The 25104-nt window shown below is 44.8% G+C and overlaps 1 protein-coding gene across 2 annotated transcripts in view; it reads left to right on the top strand.

Moving 5' to 3' along the window:
* SLC4A9 (solute carrier family 4 member 9) overlaps nucleotides 1-25104 on the top strand; it is an 859184-nt gene that overhangs the window by 608575 nt on the left and 225505 nt on the right. The window contains exon 15 of one of the 2 annotated variants that reach the window (XM_069763883.1): nucleotides 23560-23721. The exons of the other annotated variant lie outside the window; for it this stretch is intronic. Within the exon in view, the coding sequence (XP_069619984.1) occupies nucleotides 23560-23721 (162 nt within the window). The remainder of the gene's footprint in view (nucleotides 1-23559; nucleotides 23722-25104) is intronic. 2 annotated transcript variants of the gene reach the window in all.

Raw genomic sequence — 25104 nt, 5'->3', positions numbered from 1 at the left:
AGGGTAATGTTTGGGTTCATTGGGGGTGTCCAGTGCTGACGGATCAGTCACCTCTTGTTGGTCCTCTCCACCGTCGGGTATCAAATCTTCCACTGGTGGGAGTTCATTATCATTGTTCTGCGGTATGATTTTAAAATGTGAGGAATTTCGAGTGATGGAGTGTCCGTCTCGCTCAGCCGTGACCATACTGCCTTTTCTCTCAGTAACATTATATTTTGCAGGACTATATACAGGTGAGGTTTTGTTGGTTGATTTTTGATGCACAACAACCATATCACCTCTTTTGATGGCACATGGCTGTGCCCGTCGCCTTCTGTCTGCATAATGTTTCATGGCTTGCTTGTTAAAGAAATCCGTTGATCGCACTGAAGAGTCATTTGGTAAGGGATGACTGGTCACATCAGGGATCCGTGTACGAAGAGTTCTGCTGAACATTAGATGAGATGGCGCAGCATTAGTGGTGGAATGTGGCGTGTTGCGGTAATTGTGCAGGAATTTGTATAGTGACTGTTTCAGTGGGGTGTGCTCCAGGCTAGCTGCCTTGATTCGTTTCCCCATGGTGCGCATGAAACGTTCTACGATTCCATTGGCTTGCGGCCAGCAAGGTGTGATTTTTCTGTGGCTGAACCCCAAGTATTCAGAAAACTGTGCAAACACATGTCCATTGAATGGAGGTCCATTATCTGTTTTGACCACTCTTGGAATGCCATATGCAGAGAATATGTCGTCCAGTTCTGGTATGACACTATTAGCAGACGTTGAAGAGATGAATGAAATGACAGGGTATCTAGAATATTCATCAATTGTTACTAGAATGTATTGGCCATTTGGTAATGGTCCATATATGTCGACTGCCACTTCCTCCCATACAGCAGTAGGTAACGGAGACATTTGTAATGGCTCTAGAGTTGATGATGGAGTAATTAATTGACAAGTGGAGCAATGTCCAATCTTCTCTTCCACCAATTTATCCATATTTGGGAACCACACTTTTTCTCTGAGTAACTTTTTTGTGCCAACAATTCCTAGATGACCTTCGTGTGCTATCTGTATGACTAGGTTGCGCAAGGCCTTAGATACAACCAGTTTGGTACCACGAAGGATGAGTTGATCTTCAGTGACTGATAATTCCTCACGTACATTTGAAAATAGTTTTAACTCTTTCAGATCAATCCCATCTTCAGGAAAATTTTTCTTTTGAATTTCATGCCACCTTCTATTTTGGATAATTTGTATTAAGGCACAGAGTGTCTTGTCACTTGTTGTTGTATTCACAAACTGATCAACAGAAAGTGCTTTTGGCACAGCGTGAGCTGCAACAAAGTGGATGTATTCTTCAATGGAGGAATGCACAGGTAAATCATCATTCGTGGGATGTCTTGAAAGATAATCACCCGGATTGCTGTATTTTCCAGGTTTGTGAACAATTTTGTAATTATAGTCCTGTAGACGTAGACCCCATCGTTCAATCCGTGCTGGCATTTTAGCTCGGGGATTTCCAAAAATTGTAAGGAGAGCTTGATGATCTGTGACAATAGTGAAGGGAGCGCCATAGAGAAATAAGTGAAAGTGTTCACATCCCCAGACGACTGCCAAGCTTTCTTTTTCAGGTTGTGAATACTTTCTTTCAGTGCTTGTTAAGCTTTTACTTGCATAGGAAATGATGTGGGGACTTTGATTGTCATCCTTGTATTGTGCTAAAATTGCACCCAGTCCCACGGGACTAGCATCCACAATCAGTTCGGTTCGAAGAGCTGGATCAAAATAGGCCATGGTGGTTGTTGAGCAGAGTTCGTTTTTGATTGTTTCAAAAGAGGCCTGACAGTCTTGGGACCATTGAAAAACGCAATTTTGTTTCGTAAGTTCCCTTAATGGAGTGCTGATTGTCGAAAAATTTGGAATATATCTAGCACAGTAACTTGCCATTCCAAGAAAAGAGCGCACTTCACTGGCTTCCTGTGGAATTGAAGCTGCTCTGATGGATTCCACTTTCTTGGGATCAGGTCGTACTCCTTCCGCCGAGAAAATGTGACCATAGAACTCCAATGAATTTTTATCAAATTCGCATTTTTCTTTGTTTAAAGTGAGTCCAGCAGAGAGCAGACATTCAAAGATAGCATATAGAGCACGATTATGTTCAGCTTGAGTTTTCCCAAAAACCAGTATGTCATCACTGTAATTAAAGGCATTTGGAATATGTTGAATGACGCTCCTTATCGTATCTTGAAAAATTTCTGCTGCTGAGCAGACCCCAAACGTTAATCTTTTGTATCTTCTGAGACCCACATGGGTGGAAAATGTTGTTAAGTATCTGGATTCTGGACTCAATTCTAATTGATGATAGCCCTTATTGAGGTCGAGTTTTGAAAAAACAGTTGCTCCATTTAATAAATTGATAATGTCATCAATTGTGGGTGAGATGTGTCTTTCCCTTTGAATAGCAGTGTTGGGCAGGCGCATGTCAACACACAGTCTTACCTGCTCTGGAGTCTTTGGTTTTGGAACTACCACAAGTGGAGAGACCCACGGAGTGGGACCAGAAACGGTTTCAATGACATCATCATCCATGAGTAATTGGAGTTCCTTTTCTACCTTCTTTCTCAGGTGAAATGGAATACGCCTGTGAGCCTGGGCTACTGGACGGACACTGTCATCCACATGAAGATGCACTTGAGAGTCCTTTAATTTTCCTAATCCACTAAATAGGGAGGGGAAACTGTTCACCATGGCTTGTACATCCAGGTCCGCAGGGTCGGTTATGGTATGAACAATCTGGATGAGTCCTAGCTTCAAGGCAGTGTGATAGCTGAGAAGACAGCCTCCTGATCCTTGTAATGTGTGAAAAGTGGTTTTCTGCCTATTTTCTTTATAGCTAAGTTCAGCATCAAACTGTCCCATTGTAACTAGAGGTGTTTTAGATCCATATGGAAAGATTTTAGTATGCACTTGCTGTAAGACTGGCTTTGTTTTCAACTGTTCATAAGTATTGCTGTCTATGATATCCACCGAAGCTCCTGTATCTATTGTAAAGGTGATATCCGTGTTGCAGATGGTGAGTGTAATACATGGAGACTGCACTGAGCCAGTGACAGAAGTTGTGAACACATAGTTCTCAGCCACAGACATTTCTTCTATATCCTGATTTACCATTTTTATATTTGCAGGCTTTGTCATTGGCAGAGGAGACTTGTTGGGCGCTGATTTGCAGACAACTGCAAAATGGTTCCCTTTTCCACATTTACTGCAAGTTTGTCCTATAGCTGGACATTTGTTCATGTGGTGAGGGAAATCTTGTCCACATCTATAACATTTCTTCTGTTGCGGGGCCTGCTTGCCTTGTGCACTGTTATGTTTGAGATTATGCACATGTAAATTATCCCCACTCTCCATTGCACTTGCCTGATGATCTGCTATCTCTATAGCACGGGCCATCTTGAGTAAATCATGCAGAGAGAGATCCTGCTGCAGAGCTTCACGCCTTATGGTATTAGACGAGCAGGTGACAATTACTTGAGTTAGGATTTCATCATCTACGTCAGTAAATGCACACCCATGTGCTAGTTCTTTTAGCCGGGTGACATAGGTGTCTATGGATTCTTCTGGAAGCTGCTTAGCAATCCTGAACTTGTATCTTTCATATCTGATGTTTTGTTTAGGGTTGAAGTAGTCAGTGAGAGCTTTGGAGCATTTGCTGTACATGTCTGTCTCCGCTGCTGGTAATGTGCTGTATGTGTCATAGACTCCTGTGCCCGCACAATGCAGGAACACGGCTTTTTTTCTGTTCTCCTCTCTTATATCTATTGCTTCCAGGAAATTCTCAAATCGATTTAACCATTTTCTCCAGTTATGAGAGAAATTAGTGACATCAGTCATATCTGTTGTGAATTCTGTGGCTGAATTCACTCCTGTGGTCACAAGTGGTACTGCAGCTTCTGAGCTTCCTCTCTCAGGTGTTCTGGTGAGCTCGTTGGCTGCTTTGTTATTTAACTCCACCTGATTCTGTCTTCCTTGCTCCTTGTCAATGTTCCAGTGTTGGATCTGAGCTTCTGGATCTTTCCTGTGGCCTGCTGCTCTGCTTAGATAAGTGCTTTTTGCTTTTGTTGCTACTTTTTCTGTCCAGCTTGTCATTTCGTTTTGCTGGAAGCTCTGAGACGCAAAGGGTGTACCGCCGTGCCGTTAGTTCGGCACGGTGGGTCTTTTTGCCCCCTTTGCGTGGTTTTTTGCTTTAGGGTTTTTTGTAGACTGCAAAGTTCTCTTTGCTATCCTCGCTCTGTCTAGAATATCGGGCCTCACTTTGCTGAATCTATTTCATCCCTACGTTTGTCTTTTCATCTTGCTATCAGTCATTATATGTGGGGGGCTGCCTTTTCCTTTGGGGTATTTCTCTGAGGCAAGTCAGGCTTGTTTTTCTATCTTCAGGCTAGTCAGCTCCTCAGGCTGTGCCGAGTTGCATAGGTAGTGTCAGGCGCAATCCACAGCTGCCTTTAGTTGTGTTTAGGTTAGGTTCAGGTATTGCGGTCTACAGAGATTCCACGTCTCAGAGCTCGTTCTATTGTTTTTGGGTTATTGTCAGATCACTGTATGTGCTCTGATTGCTGGCACACTGTGTCACTGGATTGCCTACATAACAGTACAAGGAGCCAATCTAATGATTCTCAATAGAGGGAAAAAAGAAGTTCTGACATCATTTTTTTTTCTCAGCTCTGTGTTCAGTCTTTTTTTTCCCCTAGACATTTGGGTGTTTCAGGACACAGGTGTGGACATGGATATTCAGCGTCTGTGCTCTTCAATGGATAATCTCGTTACACATGTACAAAGGATTCAAGATACTATTGATCAGAAATCTAAGTTAGAACCAAGAATTCCTATTCCTGATTTGTTTTTTGGTGATAGAACTAAGTTTCTTAATTTCAAAAATAATTGTAAGCTATTTCTGGCCTTGAAACCTCATTCTTCTGGTAATCCTATTCAACAGGTTTTGATTATTATTTCTTTTTTGCGCGGCGACCCTCAGGACTGGGCATTTTCTCTTGCGCCAGGAGACCCTGTGTTGAGTAATGTCAATGCGTTTTTCCTGGCGCTCGGATTACTTTACGATGAGCCTAATTCAGTGGATCAGGCTGAGAAAAATTTGCTGGCTTTGTGCCAGGGTCAGGATGATATAGAAGTATATTGTCAGAAATTTAGGAAGTGGTCAGTACTCACTCTGTGGAATGAATCTGCGCTGGCAGCTTTGTTCAGAAAGGGTCTCTCTGAGGCTCTTAAGGATGTCATGGTGGGTTTTCCTATGCCTGCTGGTTTGAATGAGTCTATGTCTTTGGCCATTCAGATCGGTCGACGCTTGCGCGAGCGTAAATCTGGGCACCATTTGGCGGTATTGTCTAAGATTAAACCTGAGCCTATGCAGTGCGATAGGACTATGACCAGAGTTGAACGGCAAGAACACAGACGTCTGAATGGTCTGTGTTTCTACTGTGGTGATTCCACTCATGCTATTTCTGATTGTCCTAAGCGCACTAAGCGGTTCGATAGGTCTGCCACCATTGGTACTGTACAATCCAAATTCCTTCTGTCCATTACCTTGATATGCTCTTTGTCATCGTATTCTGTCATGGCGTTTGTGGATTCAGGCGCTGCCCTGAATCTGATGGATTTGGATTATGCTAAACGCTGGGGGTTTTTCTTGGAGCCTTTGCGGTGTCCTATTCCGTTGAGAGGAATTGATGCTACACCTTTGGCCTAGAATAAACCTCATTACTGGACCCAGCTGACCATGTGCATGGCTCCTGCACATCAGGAAGTTATTCGCTTTCTGGTGCTACATAATCTGCATGATGTGGTCGTGTTGGGGTTGCCATGGCTGCAAAACCATAATCCAGTATTGGATTGGAACTCTATGTCGGTATCCAGCTGGGGTTGTCAGGGGGTACATGGTGATGTTCCATTTTTGTCTATTTCGTCATCCACTCCTTCTGAGGTCCCAGAGTTCTTGTCTGATTATCAGGATGTATTTGAAGAGCCCAAGTCCGATGCCCTACCTCCGCATAGGGATTGTGATTGTGCTATCAATTTGATTCCTGGTAGTAAATTCCCTAAAGGTCGATTATTTAATTTATCCATGCCTGAACACACCGCTATGCGCAGTTATGTGAAGGAATCCCTGGAGAAGGGACATATTCGCCCATCGTCATCACCACTGGGAGCAGGGTTCTTTTTTGTAGCCAAGAAGGATGGTTCGCTGAGACCGTGTATTGATTACCGCCTTCTTAATAAGATCACTGTGAAATTTCAGTATCCCTTGCCATTGTTATCTGACTTGTTTGCTCGGATTAAGGGGGCTAGTTGGTTCACTAAGATAGATCTTCGTGGTGCGTATAATCTGGTGAGAATCAGGCAAGGAGATGAATGGAAAACTGCATTTAATACGCCCGAGGGTCATTTTGAGTATCTAGTGATGCCGTTCGGACTTGCCAATGCTCCATCTGTGTTTCAGTCTTTTATGCAGGACATCTTCCGTGAGTATCTGGATAAATTCCTGATTGTTTACTTGGATGACATTTTGATCTTCTCAAATGATTGGGACTCTCATGTGAAGCAGGTCAGAATGGTTTTCCAGGTCCTGCGTGCTAATTCTTTGTTTGTGAAGGGATCAAAGTGTCTCTTCGGTGTGCAGAAAGTTTCATTTTTGGGGTTCATCTTTTCCCCTTCTACTATCGAGATGGATCCGGTTAAGGTCCAAGCCATCCAGGATTGGACTCAGCCGACATCTCTGAAAAGTCTGCAAAAATTCCTGGGCTTTGCTAATTTTTATCGTCGCTTCATCTGTAATTTTTCTAGCATTGCCAAACCATTGACCGATTTGACCAAGAAGGGTGCTGATTTGGTTAATTGGTCTTCTGCTGCTGTGGAAGCTTTTCAGGAGTTGAAGCATCGTTTTTGTTCTGCCCCTGTGTTGTGTCAACCAGATGTTTCTCTTCCGTTCCAGGTCGAGGTTGATGCTTCTGAGATTGGAGCAGGGGCGGTTTTGTCACAGAGAGGTTCTGGTTGCTCAGTGCTGAAACCATGTGCTTTCTTTTCCAGGAAGTTTTCGGCTGCTGAGCGTAATTATGATGTGGGCAACCGAGAGTTGCTGGCCATGAAGTGGGCATTCGAGGAATGGCGTCATTGGCTTGAAGGAGCTAAGCATCGCGTGGTGGTATTGACTGATCATAAGAACCTTACTTATCTCGAGTCTGTCAAGCGCTTGAATCCTAGACAGGCCCGTTGGTCGTTATTTTTTGCCCGCTTCGATTTTGTGATTTCGTACCTTCCGGGCTCTAAAAATGTGAAGGCGGATGCTCTGTCTAGGAGTTTTGTGCCCGACTCTCCGGGTTCATCTGAGCCGGCGAGTATCCTCAAGGAAGGAGTCATTGTGTCTGCCATCTCCCCTGATTTGCGGCGAGTGTTGCAAAAATTTCAGGCAAATAAACCTGATCGTTGTCCGGCGGAGAAACTGTTCGTCCCTGATAGGTGGACTAGTAAAGTTATCTCTGAACTTCATTGTTCGGTGTTGGCTGGTCATCCTGGAATCTTTGGTACCAGAGAGTTAGTGGCTAGATCCTTCTGGTGGCCATCTCTGTCACGGGATGTACGTACTTTTGTGCAGTCCTGTGGGATTTGTGCTAGGGCTAAGCCCTGCTGTTCACGTGCCAGTGGGTTGCTTTTGCCCTTGCCGGTCCCAAAGAGGCCTTGGACACATATTTCGATGGATTTCATTTCTGACCTTCCCGTTTCTCAAAAGATGTCAGTCATTTGGGTGGTCTGTGATCGCTTTTCTAAAATGGTCCATCTGGTGCCCTTGGTTAAATTGCCTTCCTCCTCTGATTTGGTGCCTCTGTTCTTCCAGCATGTGGTTCGATTGCATGGCATTCCTGAGAATATTGTTTCTGACAGAGGTTCCCAGCTTGTTTCAAGGTTTTGGCGAGCCTTTTGTGGTAGGATGGGCATTGACCTATCTTTTTCCTCGGCTTTCCATCCTCAGACTAATGGCCAAATCGAACGAACCAATCAGACCTTGGAAACATATCTGAGATGTTTTGTTTCTGCAGACCAGGATGATTGGGTGTCCTTTTTGCCGTTGGCTGAGTTCGCCCTTAATAATCGGGCCAGCTCGGCTACCTTGGTCTCTCCATTTTTCTGCAATTCTGGGTTCCATCCTCGTTTCTCTTCAGGACAGGTTGAGTCTTCGGACTGTCCTGGTGTGGATTCTGTGGTGGACAGGTTGCAGCAGATCTGGACTCAGGTAGTGGACAATTTGACCTTGTCCCAGGAGAAGGCTCAACTTTTCGCTAATCGCAGACGCCGTGTGGGTCCCCGACTTCGTGTTGGGGATCTGGTTTGGTTATCTTCTCGTCATATTCCTATGAAGGTTTCCTCTCCTAAATTTAAACCTCGTTTTATTGGTCCGTATAGGATTTCTGAGATTCTCAATCCTGTGTCTTTTCGTCTGACCCTCCCAGACTCCTTTTCCATACATAATGTATTCCATAGGTCGTTGTTGCGGAGATACGTGGCACCTATGGTTCCATCTGTTGAGCCTCCTGCCCCGGTTTTGGTGGAGGGGGAATTGGAGTATATTGTGGAGAAAATTTTGGATTCTCGTGTTTCTAGACGGAAACTCCAGTATCTGGTTAAATGGAAGGGTTATGCTCAGGAAGATAATTCCTGGGTTTTTGCCTCTGATGTCCATGCTCCAGATCTTGTTCGTGCCTTTCATGTGGCTCATCCTGGTCGGCCTGGGGGCTCTGGTGAGGGTTCGGTGACCCCTCCTCAAGGGGGGGGTACTGTTGTGAATTCTGTGGCTGAATTCACTCCTGTGGTCACAAGTGGTACTGCAGCTTCTGAGCTTCCTCTCTCAGGTGTTCTGGTGAGCTCGTTGGCTGCTTTGTTATTTAACTCCACCTGATTCTGTCTTCCTTGCTCCTTGTCAATGTTCCAGTGTTGGATCTGAGTTTCTGGATCTTTCCTGTGGCCTGCTGCTCTGCTTAGATAAGTGCTTTTTGCTTTTGTTGCTACTTTTTCTGTCCAGCTTGTCATTTCGTTTTGCTGGAAGCTCTGAGACGCAAAGGGTGTACCGCCGTGCCGTTAGTTCGGCACGGTGGGTCTTTTTGCCCCCTTTGCGTGGTTTTTTGCTTTAGGGTTTTTTGTAGACTGCAAAGTTCTCTTTGCTATCCTCGCTCTATCTAGAATATCGGGCCTCACTTTGCTGAATCTATTTCATCCCTACGTTTGTCTTTTCATCTTGCTAACAGTCATTATATGTGGGGGGCTGCCTTTTCCTTTGGGGTATTTCTCTGAGGCAAGTCAGGCTTGTTTTTCTATCTTCAGGCTAGTCAGCTCCTCAGGCTGTGCCGAGTTGCATAGGTAGTGTCAGGCGCAATCCACAGCTGCCTTTAGTTGTGTTTAGGTTAGGTTCAGGTATTGCGGTCTACAGAGATTCCACGTCTCAGAGCTCGTTCTATTGTTTTTGGGTTATTGTCAGATCACTGTATGTGCTCTGATTGCTGGCACACTGTGTCACTGGATTGCCTACATAACACATATCAAACTGTGGGAACATGTGCAAGTATTCAGCCATGATGGAGTCTCTTAGTGGTGCTGGCGTGTGAAGCAGTAAAGCAGGGGTCAGTACTCACAGTAGCAGGTGAATCAATCCCATCCTCGTCGCCAGTTGTAATGTCCACACGGTGTAAGGAATTTAAGAGAGAGTAAGCTTTAACTGTATTTTATTCTCCTCTTCTTCCTCCAGCACACAGCATAACAGCAGCATAAGATTTCCTCCTCAGGCCAGAACTGAAACTGAAACTCCTCTCAACTCCCGCCCTCGCTTTCTTAAAGAGACAGATCTAATTCTTATACATTACAGGATCCATAGCCAATCCTTGGGCTGAGATGATGTAGCCCAGGAAAGGCAAAGACTCCAACTCAAACACACACTTCTCCAACTTGGCATAGAGGGAATTTGCCCGTAGGAGGTCGAAGACTTTGCAAACATCTCTCCAGTGGGAGTCTATGTCTGGAGAGTAGATGAGAATATCATCCAGGTAGACTGCAACCAAGGTGGAGAGCATATCCCGGAAGATATCGTTCACAAAGCCTTGGAAAACGGCTGGGGCATTACAGAGCCCGAAGGGCATCACCAGGTATTCATAGTGCCCATCCCTGGTGTTAAAAGCTGTCTTCCATTCGTCCCCCTCACGGATGCTAATCAGGTTGTAAGCACCTCGCAGATCTAGTTTAGTAAACACCCTTGCTCTGCAAAGCCTATTAAAAAGCTCAGATATCAGGGGCAATGGGTACTTGTTCTTAACGGTGATGGCGTTAAGATCCCTGTAATCTATGCATGGACGTAATTCTCCGTTCTTCTTCTGCACGAAGAAGAACCCAGCCCCTGCAGGTGACACTGACTTCCTAATGAATCCTCTTGCCAGATTCTCCTGGATATACTGAGACATTGCCTCCGTCTCCGGGAGAGACAATGGGTAGACTCGACCCCGGGGAGGCTCAGCACCAGGCAAGAGATCAATAGGACAGTCATAGGGGCGGTGAGGCGGAAGCTTCTCCGCAGCCCTTTTGGAGAACACGTCCGCATAGGGCCAATATTTCTTGGGGAGTGAGGATAGTTCTGTGGGTACCTCAGTAGTAGCAACCTGAACGCATTCCCTCTGACATCTACCCCCACAAGATTCACTCCATCCCAAAATTCTGCCTGTGGACAACTCAATATGAAGGGAGTGGTACCGTACCCAAGGTATCCCTAACAGGACCTCATGAATTCCCTCAGGAATGAGGAGCAGAGATATAATCTCCAGATGAGATGGTGACATAGATAGTGTAAATGGGATGGTTTGGTGTGTTATCTGTGAGGGCAGTGTCAACCCATTCACCACTCGTATGGTCACTGGTTTGACGAGCATCACCAGGGGTATTGCGTGTCGTTGGGCGAAGGCAGATGACATAAAATTGCCCTCCTCCCCGGAATCCACACAAAGCTTTACTGAATGAGTGGATGAGCCTATGGTAATTGTCCCCTTAAAGGACAGTTTGGAGGCAACCGTCGCCGTGTCTAGTATACCTCCACCTACTACCACTAGATACTGACTGGATATTCCAAAGGATTGCCTAAGGTGGGAGCCAGCTGAAACCTCTGCCTACACTGGGCTCGCTCTAACCTCCGCTCATTAAAACGGAGATCAATGTGAGTGGATACAGCCATTAGCTCCTCCAGTGTGGCGGAATCTCCCTAGTGGCCAAAGTGTCCATCTCATGGTCAGCCAGCCCCCTCCAAAATACAGGGATGAGGGCTTTATCTGACCACTCCAGCTCAGATGCTAACGTCCGGAAGTGGACGGCAAAATGGCTGACCATGGACGAGCCCTGAGTCAAATCCAACAGTTGTAGTGCCGTATCATGGGTGACTCGAGGTCCCAAAAAGACCTGTTTCAGATTGCTCAAGATCAAGAACATCGGAGCACTCTGCACCACATGATCACCACACTCCCACAGTGGCGTAGCCCACCCCAACGTCCTGTCCGACAGAAGAGATATAATGAATCCCACCTTTGACTGCTCTGTGGGAAAATGTACAGCCAGGAACTCGAGGTGTATTGCGCACAGGCTCATGAAACCCCTACAAGATGCACTATCACCAGAGTATTTATCTGGCAGCGGGAGGCGAGATAAGGTCAGCACAGGAGTGGCAGTGGACAAACTTGCTGCAGCCATGTTAGCAGCCTGAACAGCTACGGCGGAAACAACCACAGCTGAGGTTGTGCTGCACTCCACTGCTGGATGTACTGCAGCAGTTGCTGTTCGTCCGCCATTACTAGCCAGACCCTAGCGCTAGTATACTGTTAGGGCTAGCGGAACGCACCAAGTAATAGGGTGATAGATACGAGGTGCGTTTGCAGCCCGGAGTCCACCGTGAAGAGATTCCTGCTGCAAGTAATGGCGGAAGGACACTGAGCTCACACGTGGGTTAAACTTCACCCCGTGTGAAATGAAAGCGAGTTCTGTTGCCTCACAGACTAAAACCCTAACTAAAAGTTGTGCTTGCTCTGGAACTCTTCTCTGCTAACCGCACACATGAATGAACCAGATGCTAAGCTAAGGCTAATTGCCCCCACTGACTCTAACTGCCTGCCTGAGTGTACAGCCCCAAGGCTAAACAGACTCACACCACTTATATACAGTATGGCAGAGTATCCACTGGCAACTGACAAACACAAATGATACTAGCGCATGGCCGTGTGACCATGCAAACCTTATAGCTGTAGCAGTTCAGGACCTTCCTAGTGGACCAATAGGAGCTGCTACAGGACCTGAGCATGTGACCCCTGACCTCCAATGAGAGGTCTTCCCCTGGGCATGCTCAGGAGGGGAAAAGCAGGACTTAGTCCCAGGAGCTCCTGCTCGCCCCCGAACAGCACTAGTTATAATGGCTAAACCTGGAAAGGCAGCCATAACCAAACATGCAGTATCTGTCTTGGCCAGGCACTGGGACCGACATCTCTGCTGAGCAGGCTCCACTGCGGCTGGAGAAGAATGAGAGACCGCAGCGGATATGGCTCGAGATTCCCCCTGTGCAGCAGCAGGAACTCGACGCCTAACACATATTATACTTCATGATTGTGGTAAAAATTAGTTCAGTATGACTTGCGTTTATTTGTGAAAATGCCCGAAATCTTGAAAATTTCAAACGTTTAATTTTTATGCCCTTCAACCAAAGTTATGTCACACAAAATAGTTAATAAATAACATTTCTTGCATGTATAATTTACATCTGCATCATTTTTTAAACATAATTTTTATTTGCTATAAAGTTAAAAGTTGATCAGAAATTTCTTATTTTTCCATAAAATTCACAAAACCATTTTTTAGGGGCAAAATCACATTTGATTTGACTTTAAGTGAACGATTGACTGCACCCCTTAAAATGCTCAAAACCACTTTCAGGAAGTGTTTTAACACTTAACTTGTCATCAGGATTGTCCACAGTAACCTACAGACAGTGTCAGGTCGGTGCTGTTACACTGATTAAATTGATACCTTGGTTGATGAAATCCTTCTTGAGGTTATTGTTTAATCTATATTTTCAGTTTTCAGTTAATGAGTTTCTCGTGCTTCGGGGTGGCCTGTGGGCGGTGCTTTATGCGGTTCTCTCTGGCCTCATCCACATTATTGTGGCTTGAATGACAGGTCACTGACCCGCCTCCCATTTTAAATATTGCAGTGAATATTGTATGCTTTGAAAAAAAAATTACCTCCTGCAAAATACCGCCTGCGCAGTAGTATCTCTCGATTACCGAGAGAAGCTACTGAGCATGCGCCGACGCCATTTTGCTGCAGCCAAATTTTCTTGTTGGTCCAACAAAATGACTGTAGCACATGCACAGTAGCTTCTATCTACAATCGATGCTCATAAGCTGCACAAGCCCTGACAACAGTTTAATAAAGGATACTGGCATTCCAACATAGGGTCTTTACTGAGCGTTAATTTGCTAAGGGTTATGTACAAGGTATAGCAGGTCCAAAGTCTTATGGACATTTCCATCATGGTATAAAGAATTTTAATTCACACAATATCCTTCCTCTGTACTTCTACTCCAGGGCTCTGCAGCTTATCTGTTTCATCCTACGTCGCTGCAACCCAGTTCCAACACTATAGTCCTGATCAGCGACTCTCTACCCACTCAGCAGATCTGCATCCTATTCCTTTCCTTACTGATGCCCTAGAACCGTCACACTTGGGTGCCCCACTAGTCCATTGTGCTCAGTCCTGTTTAGGTCCGTTACCTTCTTTGTTGCAAGCATCGGGGTATGTGACTCGACGTTCAATCCAAGAACGTCTCACTAAGTCTCATCAGTACTTCTCTTCAGGATCTCAGTATCCCTACCCGTACATTACGTTACACTTGAAACTCCTACTGCAAATAACAGGAAGCAGTCACTTGCCCTAACACCAAGCACCTATCGCTATGGACTAGTCCCGAATATTAGCTCTATCTTACCCTAATGTTACTACCTAAGCTACAGTCAACCATCTTATCCTATCTACCTTGTGTACTAATCCCTACATACTCAGGCTGCCATCACACTAGCAGTATTTGGTCAGTATTTTACATCAGTATTTGTAATCCAAAACCAGGAGTGGGTGATAAATACAGAAGTGGTACATATGTTTCTATTATACTTTTCCTCTAATTGTTCCACTCCTGGTTTTGGCTTACAAATACTGATGTAAAATACTGACCAAATACTGCTAGTGTTATGGCAGCCTCAGTCTCAACACAATACACCGTAACATATCACGTGGCATATTATATACAAAGAAGCAAGTTTTTACAAGTTTAATACCAAAAAGATAATTATCATAATAATAAAATACAACAAAGAGAGTTACCCAGATATGAATATACCTAAAAGCAGCTACAAAAATGATAAATGTGGCAAAAAAAATGGCCATCAAAATGAGAACTGAAGGGCGTTATCAAAAAGATTAGATGACTTTGAGCTACTGATCTCACACTGCAGAAACACAGATAGGGATGCCTCTTATCAAATTCAGGTCACTTTAGCCTGGCCCAAATTGGCCCTAGGTAAAAAAAAACTGGCATCAAATTGGACACACAGCTAATTTTACTTATTTGAATAAGTAACTGGTGTGCGGATTTTCCCTATAGACTTGCATTAGATGTGCAAAATCAGCAGGTAAAGAACACAAGTTTTTAGTGCATTTCTGCAACGGAAACACAGAAAAAACTCAGTTATTCTGCACCAAAGTATATCAATAAATTTTGACAAAGTCAAATACCAAGAAGTGTCAAAATCAAAACGACGTAATTTACAGCATGACACACCATAAAAGGACAAAAAAGGCAGTGACAAAGTGCACTAAAAACGCATGTTAAAAAACACAACTAACCTAATTTAAATAGTAGGTGCAGAAATGGTGCCAAAAATCTGCAGCATGAAAAGCTCGTCAGAAGCTTGTGGGAAAGTAGGTGTATTAGACCACATACAAACTGTGACAGAGTCACTGGCAAAGTATGTGAAGGGAGATACATATCACTGCGCATACTGCGGTCAGTGATGTAAAACCAGAGTGTTTTTGTCTCCAGCATGCTAAGTGCTGAGAGGGTTAATAGGAACCTATGTTATGAGCTGGTTTTATGGGTGTTCTTAGAGTGGGTGGAAGGAGTTGCACAGCATCTCCATCTGCAGAGTCCTGACAGGATCTGTGTGACGTTAAGGTCATGAGACAATCACATGAGAAGTTAAATACCTGCACATGAGAGTCAGGTGGTGATCTTCTACCAGAATGGTTCCTGTGTCTACCTGGGAAAGCAGCTGAGTGTGTCAACCCCTCACAACACTACAGTATTTGGTAAGTTTTTTTTACCTCAGTATTTGTAAGCCAAAACCAGGTTTGGTGAAAAATGCAGAAGTGGTGACATGTTTCTAATATACTTTCCCCTGACTATTCCACTCCTGGTTTCCACTTACAAATACTGATGTAAAAGTCACAAAATGCCCAATGTGTGCACGTGGTCTTTGTGTTTGTTGAACAAATTGCTCATGGATCGCCCCCACGTAAGGGCAATTGGATACTCGGTACTGGGTCCTTTAGTTCCCTCAGCGGGGATGTCACGATGGCTGGCCCGGACCGTGGCCCTATGAGAGGCGCCCAATAAAAGGCAGAGTTCGTAGATAACGGTAGTGTTCGTGACGCCACCTATGGTATTCGCTCAGGGTGACCGACGCTGCTTAGGGGTCCGCTGGGGTGATGGAATGGCAGCTAGATGGTATACCTTCCCACAGGTGAAGTATATCCCCAGGGCTTCCCAGAAGTGTAGATGGTGATGGTGGATGATGTAAGGCGCGGCAAATAATGAGGATGCAATGGGTGCAGTCTCTTTACCTTTACTGAAGGCTTCAGCATCCACAGTCCAGAGTGCCGGATGACAGGGTAGCAGGGTTCGGCCGGCCTGATGGCAATTCCAGAGTCCCCTTATCCAGGTGGAAATCAGTAGCCTTTCCCATGCGCACAGTAACGTAGTAGGTCCCTACTTGCTTTAGCTACCATAAGGTCCTCACTCTTGTTACTTCTCTCTCTCAGTCCCCCAGATGGATAGGACATCACCCGTATGACGGTGGTGGCCTGAGGCTATTTTATAGGGACCCTAGAGACACCCCTCCTCCGCGTTGCCACCTTGTCTGCTTAGGTGTTTAGGTCGGACAGCCAACTTAGAATTGACTGCCCTGCCGGCCACCGGATCTGCGCTCAGAGGGAGGCAGCCTGCTTCTAGCTGGTCTCCCGCTGTTGTTTCACTCCTGTTGCTATGACTTCTGTGCTCACTCACTACGGCACACTTCCTTTCGTGTCCTTTCTTAGGAGGCTACCGCATGGGTTGCAGGCGCAGCTCCGTGTCCTTCTTTTTCCTCAGACTACAGTCTGGATCTGACCAGGGATCACCCCAGCCAGCTCGACCTGGAGACCTTTCCTCGTCGGTCCCCAGCCAGGAGCTCTCCTCTCCTCTCTCTCCTCCTACTCCTTCTCCCTAACTTCCTAACCAACCCCCAGTTTTACCCAAATGTGAGGAGTGGCCTAATAGATAGAACCTTTTTCTCCCCCTGGTGGCCGGCGTGTGAAGTGTGTGTGTGTGGCTGTGATACCTGGCAGGGTGAACTCCTTTGGTGCCATCAGACGTAACATCGCTTTCCCTGGTGGAAGAGCGACATTACTGCAATGACCAGGACTCTGGGACGCTGCATCCCCCCCCTCCCCCCATTAAATCCAGCACTCCTGGGCTGGGAAAAGAACATAACAATTACAGGTTAGCAAAAGACATGCAAAATTTTGAAATGCTTTTAAACAAATAAATTTAACAGTGCTTCCCTTTATGGGAGGTGAGAACACTTGAACGTTGCAAACATGAACATATTTACATTGTGCATATTACCCTTTAAGGCAAAAGTAGAAAGAGACCAATTACTAACTTACTATGGCATACAATTACCCATACAGGTATTCTATCTACTAAGTGCAATTACCCTCTAAGGGTATACTATCATTAACCCTTAATGTACAATTTAACATTTTCTTTATTTTTCTTCACATGCAGGACTATCTGTCTACCCCCACGGACCTACTGCATCTTTCGTCAAGCTTTCTATCACTATCTAGATACATATTATCAGCTATGTAAACATTATTAAGGTGCAACAACCGAACATTCCCTTTAAGAGGGAAACTAGTGTTTTCTGAGGTAGTGCAAACAATCAACAAGTCAGTTATAAACTTTAAAACTATTACATATAGTTATTACATTTAGTTATTAAGGTTGAAGGAAGACTATAAGTCCATCTAGTTCAACCCATAGCCTAACCTAACATGCCCTAACATGCTGATCCAGAGGAAGGCAAAAAAAACCCATGTGGCAAAGAGTAAGCTCCACATTGGGGAAAAAAATTCCTTCCTGACTCCACATACGGCAATCAGACTAGTTCCCTGGATCAACGCCCTATCAAGGAATCTAGTGTATATACCCTGTAACATTATACATTTCCAGAAAGGTATCCAGTCCCCTCTTAAATTTAAGTAATGAATCACTCATTACAACATCATACGGCAGAGAGTTCCATAGTCTCACTGCTCTTACAGTAAAGAATCCGCGTCTGTCATTATGCTTAAACCTTTTTTCCTCCAAACGCACAGGATGCCCCCTTGTCCCTGTTTCAGGTTTATGATTAAAAAGATCATCAGAAAGGTCTTTGTACTGTCCCCTCATATATTTATACATTAAAATAAGATCACCCCTTAGTCTTCGTTTTTCCAAACTAAATAGTCCCAAGTGTAATAACCTATCTTGGTATTGCAGACCCCCCAGTCCTCTAATAACCTTGGTCGCTCTTCTCTGCACCCGCTCCAGTTCAGCTATGTCTTTCTTATACACCGGAGACCAGAACTGTGCACAGTATTCTAAGTGTGGTCGAACTAGTGACTTGTATAGAGGTAAAATTATATTCTCCTCATGAGCATCTATGCCTCTTTTAATGCATCCCATTATTTTATTTGCCTTTGTAGCAGCTGCCTGACACTGGCCACTGAATATGAGTTTGTCATCCACCCATACACCCAGGTCTTTTTCATTGACGGTTTTGCCCAGAGTTTTAGAATTAAGCACATAATTATACATCTTATTACTTCTACCCAAGTGCATGACCTTACATTTATCCCCATTAAAGCTCATTTGCCATTTATCAGCCCAAGCTTCAAGTTTATATAAATCATCCTGTAATATAAAATTGTCCTCCTCTGTATTGATTACCCTGCAGAGTTTAGTGTCATCTGCAAATATTGAAATTCTACTCTGAATGCTCCCTACAAGGTCATTAATAAATATGTTAAAAAGAAGAGGGCCCAATACTGACCCCTGTGGTACCCCACTGCTAACCGCTACCCAGTCCGAGTGTGCTCCATTAATAACCACCCTTTGTTTCCTATCCCTGAGCCAGCTCTCAACCCACTTGCACATATTTTCCCCTATCCCCATTATTCTCATTTTATGTATCAACCTTTTGTGTGGCACCGTATCAAAAGCTTTTGAAAAGTCCATATACACTACATCCACTGGGTTCCCTTGGTCCAATCCGGAACTTACCTCTTCATAGAAACTGATCAAATTAGTCTGACATGAACGGTCCCTAGTAAACCCGTGCTGATATTGGGTCATGAGGTTGTTCCTCTTCAGATACTCCAGTATAGCATCCCTTAGAATGCCCTCCAGGATTTTACCCACAGTAGAGGTTAAGCTTACTGGCCTATAATTTCCAAGTTCAGTTTTTGTCCCCTTTTTGAATATTGGCACCACATTTGCTATACGCCAGTCCTGTGGCACAGACCCTGTTATTATGGAGTCTTTAAAGATTAAAAATAATGGTCTATCAATGACTGTACTTAATTCCTGCAGTACTCGAGGGTGTATCCCATCCGGGCCCGGAGATTTGTCAATTTTAGTGATTTTTAGATGCCGCCGCACTTCCTGCTGGGTTAAGCAGGTGACATTTAATTGGGAATTTTTATCACTAGTCATTTTGTCTGCCATGGGATTTTCTTGTGTAAATACTGATGAAAAAAAGTCATTTAGCATTTTGGCTTTTTCCTCATCCTCATCCACCATTTCACCCAGACTGTTTTTAAAGGGGCCAACACTATCATTTTTTAGTTTCTTACTATTTATGTAGTATAAATAGTAACTATAGAAACTTTCACGTCGTCCTCAGGAACAGTTTCTTCGCAAAGTCTTCTTGCTTGTAAAACCAGTAGAGAGCACCTTTAAGAAGGTGCAAACTATATACAGGAACAGTTTTTTACCATGCTCAGTTCATGATTCCGCAGTTCTTTAAACCATGATAACTTGTGCAAACTGGAACAAATAGGGATCCCGGGTAAACGAAGGGATCCCTTTAATTGTTAACCCTGAACGGGTTTAAAACAGCAAAAAGTGGGAAAACAAACAGTTAACTATGTACAGCTTCATGGTTTTGAGGTTTACTTGAGTTCTGGCGGCCTCCACTTAGGCCTTACCGGGCAGGTAGGCCTCTGTGGCTCAGGAAGACTCACATCCCAGTCTACTCCTGGCACCAAGTGTTCTTCGTGAGCCAGTTCCCCCTGCACAACCAGGGTGTGCGCAGCTATAAAGGTCTGTGTGGTCCGGTGAATGATGCCAGGGACGGTAAGGGTTACTGCGGCAGCCTCAGCGGCGAGTTCTTCCAGGGTCCTGGAGACCGCCACGACAGCTGTGCATCGTTGTACATCCCGGGCCCACCAGCCGTTCCCCCTTTGGTACTGGCGGTAGTTTAATGTGTCTCCCAGTTTCAGAACGGGGTCTCCACCTTTTCCATACAAGCAGGCCTCTACCTCCTCCCGGGTGACATGGACCCTCACCGACCCGATCTCTTGTACAAAACCTCTTCGTCTCTGGGGTTGGTAAACGATCACAACGCCCCACTTCAGCAAAGAGAAGTAGGAGGCGGACCTCGGCTGCTGACGGACACGTCCTCAGGATACAGAAATATTTAGACTGGGCGGCCATTGTTGTTCGCGCTTCTCAGTTCATTCACGCCCACAACTCCACGCCCTTCTTCTTCTCCAACACTCCTTGTGGCGCGGTAATGGCAGCAGTTTTGGTGGGAATTTTTGACGGTAAATAGCAATACACAGTCCTTTAAGCAATCCATAGTTCAAATACAATTCTGGCACAGTTCTAAGGCACACATGACCCAATTTCTCAGGCTTAAGTAGATCCTGTTCGTGATGCCAAGATTTGGATCGCCCCCACGTAAGGGCAATGGGATACTCGGTACCGGGTCCTTCAGTTCCCTCAGCGGGGATGTCATGGTGGCCCGACCCAGACCGTGGCCCTATGAGGGACACCCAATAAAAGGCAGAGTTCGTAGATAATGGTAGTGTTCGTGACGCCACCTGTGGTATTCAGTTAGTGTGACCGACGCTGCTTAGGAGTCCGCTAGGGTGATGGAATGGCAGCTAGATGGTATACCTTCCCACAGGTGACGTATATCCCCAAGGCTTCCCAGAAGTGTAGATAGTGATGGTGGATGATGTAAGGCGCAGCAAATAACGAGGACGCAATGGGTGCAGTCTCTTTACCTTTACTGAAGGCTTCAGCATCCACAGTCCAGAGTGCCGGATGACAGGGTAGCAGGGTCCGGCCGGTCTGATGGCAATTCCAGAGTCCCCTTATCCAGGTGGAAATCAGTAGCCTTCCCCTTGCGCACAGTAAGGTAGTAGGTCCCTACTTGCATTAGCTACCATAAGGTCCTCACTCTTGTTACTTCTCTCTCTCTGTCCCCCAGTTCGATAGGACATCACCCGTATGACGGTGGTGGCCTGAGGCTATTTTATAGGGACCCTAGAGACGCCCCTCCTCTGCGTTGCCACCTTGTCTGCTTAGGTGTTTAGGTCGGACAACCAACTTGGAATCGACTGCCCTGCCGGTCTCTGAAGTAAAGTGTAGAGTCTATTACTCCCTCGGTGTTCCGGCCACCGGATCTGCGCTCAGAGAGAGGCAGCCTGGTTCTAGCTTGTCTCCCGCTGTTGTTTCACTCCTGTTGCTATGACTTCTGTGCTCACTCACTATGGCACACTTCCTTTCGTGTCCTTTGTTAGGAGGCTGCCGCATGGGTTGCAGGCGCAGCTCCGTGTCCTTCTTTCCTTCCTCCTCAGACTACAGTCTAGATCTGACCAGGGATCACCCCAGCCAGCTCGACCTGGAGACCTTTCCTCGTCGGTCCCCAGCCAGGAGCTCTCCTCTCCTCTACTCTCCTCCTTCTCCTTCTCCCAAACTTCCTAACCAACCCCCAGTTTTACCCAAATGTGAGGAGTGGCCTAATAGATAGAACCTTTTGCTCCCCCTGGTGGCCAGCGTGTGAAGTGTGTGTCTGGCTGTGATACCTGGCAGGGTGAACTCCTTTGGTGCCATCAGACGTAACATCGCTCCCGCTGGTGGAAGAACGACATTACTGCAACGACCAGGACTCTGGGGCGCTGCACTCAGACTCCAGTGCTACCTTGTATTTTGATCATGGGCTTGTGCACTGTGCTCAATCATGGCGTTCATTTCACATTTCATGAAACTTTCAATGCAGATTTTGTGCTGAGGTCTCTTTGCAGATCAGGTTGGGACCTTGTTGAGGTAATGTTACAGAATATAGGAAATGTTTATGCCTACATGAGCATGGTCTGCGGGTTTATATGGTCGGAGTTTTTAGGCTTTGACTAGAGCAGATCTTGCACAGCAGAAATTTCACAAACTTTGTCACTTTGGGGCAAAAATAGCATCCAATGACAGTATCACTTTTCAAGTCACCAAGCTCTTCAATTTGCACATTCTGCTGCTAATATTTGCCTTTATATGACTGGTCACTTGGTTTTATGCAACTAATTGCATGACTTTTGGATATGGGATGGAACCCACTCCTTCTTAAAACCACCATAACTACTGTAAACCTAGGTACTAAAATAAATACACAAAAAACGTTATTTTGGTTGTCAAAATGGCCACAGCTTTTATTCAAATCACAGGATTAAATAATCACAGTAGGAGTCAGGTGGAGTGCTAGTACATTGGGATTCACAAGTACTGCGATATCCCCAGCTGTCTGACATACAGCACCAGGACAGACAGCCATAAAGGGGGCGGCACGCACTGGCTTGCCATTCAAGCAGAGCCAGTAAACTTTCAGGGCACCAATGACCCTATTATCCTCACTCCTGTGCTTAACCACTGTGCCCGCCCCTGATTGATGTTACCATTACAACGTCCTTGAGGCTGGCCACCAAAGCCGAGCCTGCTCACCACCATGAGGTTTTACATCCTCTATTAGTTAAAATGAGTCCACCTTAACTTGTCTGCAACTTCCACCTGACTCCTAAACCGCAAAGCCGTGACGGGTTATAAATTCCAAGTCTCATTTGACACTTTTTTTTTTTTTTTAATAATTAAATCATTTTTGCAAACTTAAAAACTAGGAGTCCCTGCAAAAGCATTAATGGGACTAAACTTGGCAAACTCCCGACTCACAAAGAGTCATCCTACAGCACTCAGGAGAGGAAAAACCCCCTGTGGAGGAAACCTCCAGGGAACCATGGCTGAAGGATTGCCCTTCCCTTGGGCCTAGAAGGTTACCGCAAATAATAACTCTTTATAGCCAATATACAATTGAACCTGATACAAGATATACAATGACAAATAAAAAAAAATACAATAAAGCATTTATCATTATACAAGCAATAATTAAAAAGTTTAAGGACAGAGATTATAAACAGGGCGGGAGGGCGGGTAATGTTTCCTCCTGTCCATCGTGTGAGAGAAAGAGGGAGAGCCAGAGTTGCCTCCCCTATATAAGCCCCACCCTCCTCACAGTAATACACCAGGCACAAACATCTAAACTCCTTCCTCTTAAAGCAACAACACTCTTGTTTAAAATCTACACTGCAATACAAACAAAGGCTGCAGGAGATCTCAGTCCACCCATCCCCAAGTCATGTCCACCTCCGTCTAGTCTCCGGTGGTTTCTATGAGTGTGTTATTCACAGAATTGTAAATTATCTTCTATACAAACGATAAGGGATAACTTACTGATCACTGTGGATCTGATGATTAGGACCTCCAGTGATGCTGAGAATAAGTGTCTGAAAACACAAGCATCTTGAATGGAGCAGAGGTGCATATGCTCGATCTTTCCTCTATTGCTTTTCCTAGGGCGAACCAGGAACAGCCAAGCTCTCAGCTTTCTCTGACAATCCCAGAACGAATCGAATGGATGTCGACCATGTGCAACTCTGCTCCATTCATTACAATTCTGGGAATAAACCTTTAAAACACGTGAAATCGATATCTAAGAGGACTGTCTTGTGGTCTTATAGGGTATATGCATATTATGTAAAATATTAATTTTGATAATTGATTAACACAGTTTTTTGCTTTGTTTTTAAAGCCGACCAACCCAAATCGAGGTTGGTTTGTATATCCTTTTGGAGGAAATCCATGGTGGGTATGCCTTTTGTCTGGCATTCCAGCAATTTTGATCACAATCCTTTTATTCATGGACCAGCAAATAACTGCAGTAATCCTTAACCGTAAAGAGTACAAGCTAAAGGTAATAGCATGATTTAAGAACTTTTTACATCTTTTCTAGTCTTTGTAATTTTTATTAGATATCATTAAAATAAAAAAACACAAATACAGACAGAGCACAAAATAATTAATATATCAGTTCAAGAAATGGAAGCGTATAAGGCTGTTTGGACCAGTCATAGTGCTTGTATTTAGCACATTGTTAGTGCTCATTTATATCTGGTATCAATGATTGCCTAAATTAAATAGTTCCTTATCTGTTTTTTTTCTTTGACCAAGATTTATTTATTTAGTATTTTTTGACGTATAAAAATTGTATTTTAAAGGAAATCTGCCACCAGTTGTTTTGCTACTTCATTAAGATCAGCATCATGTAGGCACAGAGACCCTGAATCCAATGATGTATCACTTAGTTTCCTGGGTGCATTAGTTCTGACTCGAGTTTTTAGATTTAGCAATGCAGCTGAGCTGAGAAAGCTAACCCCGCCTATACCAGGCTCTCCATATACATAGTCTACAGACATTGAGCTGCTTATCAAAGGAGGGAGCAGAGTCATACTAGCATGCACACCATTCTGTCCAGATAATGATAATCACCATGTGATAAAACCTTCATTTTAAGTAAACGGCTACAGCCTCCAAAAATCGAAGGCACCTGGTAACTTCCACAGAAATTATTTTTATTGACACCAGTGCACACACAGTAAAATTTGCAACGTTTCGGCCACGCAGGGCCTTTGTCAAGCCAAGAAAGGAAGTGCAATTTTTGTTGAAGGAAGATACCCGATACCTTGGATTTTTGGAGTACGAGCAATTATTACAACTTAGTGGAAGAGCTGTACCAAGTCTTCACGGAACATGGAGTGGTGCATGGGATACACCTTGCTTAAATTATGGCAAACAGCCTGGCATGTGAAACATTGTTGAAATCTATGTTTTAACCCCTACTTCATGCTGTCCAAACGATTAGTGGGGGCAGCCAGTTGGTTTAGTTATTGTGAAGTTTGCAGTCACTGTACTGGGGTGTATAATTATATATATATATATATATATATACATACACATACACTAGATGGTGGCCCGATTCTAACACATTGGGTATTCTAGAATGCACAGCCACATAGTATATAACACAGCCCACGCAGTATATGACACAGCCCACGCAGTATATAATACAGCCCACGCAGTATATAACACAGCCCACGCAGTATATAACACAGCCCATGGAGCGCCCCCAGACACAGGGCCGCGGGTTACTCAGTACCGGTCCTCTGCTGGTTCAGTTCTGGGGATGTCACGGTGGCTGGACCCGGTCCGTGACCCTGCCAATGAAAGGTGATACAAGTCTGTCAAGGTTTCGTGACGCCACCTGTGGTGTTCGGTCAGGGTGACCGACGCTGCTTGG

Source organism: Ranitomeya imitator, chromosome 4 (genome assembly GCF_032444005.1).
Source record: "Ranitomeya imitator isolate aRanImi1 chromosome 4, aRanImi1.pri, whole genome shotgun sequence".
In the NCBI taxonomy this organism is placed as follows: domain Eukaryota; kingdom Metazoa; phylum Chordata; class Amphibia; order Anura; family Dendrobatidae; genus Ranitomeya; species Ranitomeya imitator.
The sequence above is the reverse complement of the archived record's forward strand: the minus strand, read 5'-3'. Positions and strand labels throughout refer to the sequence as shown.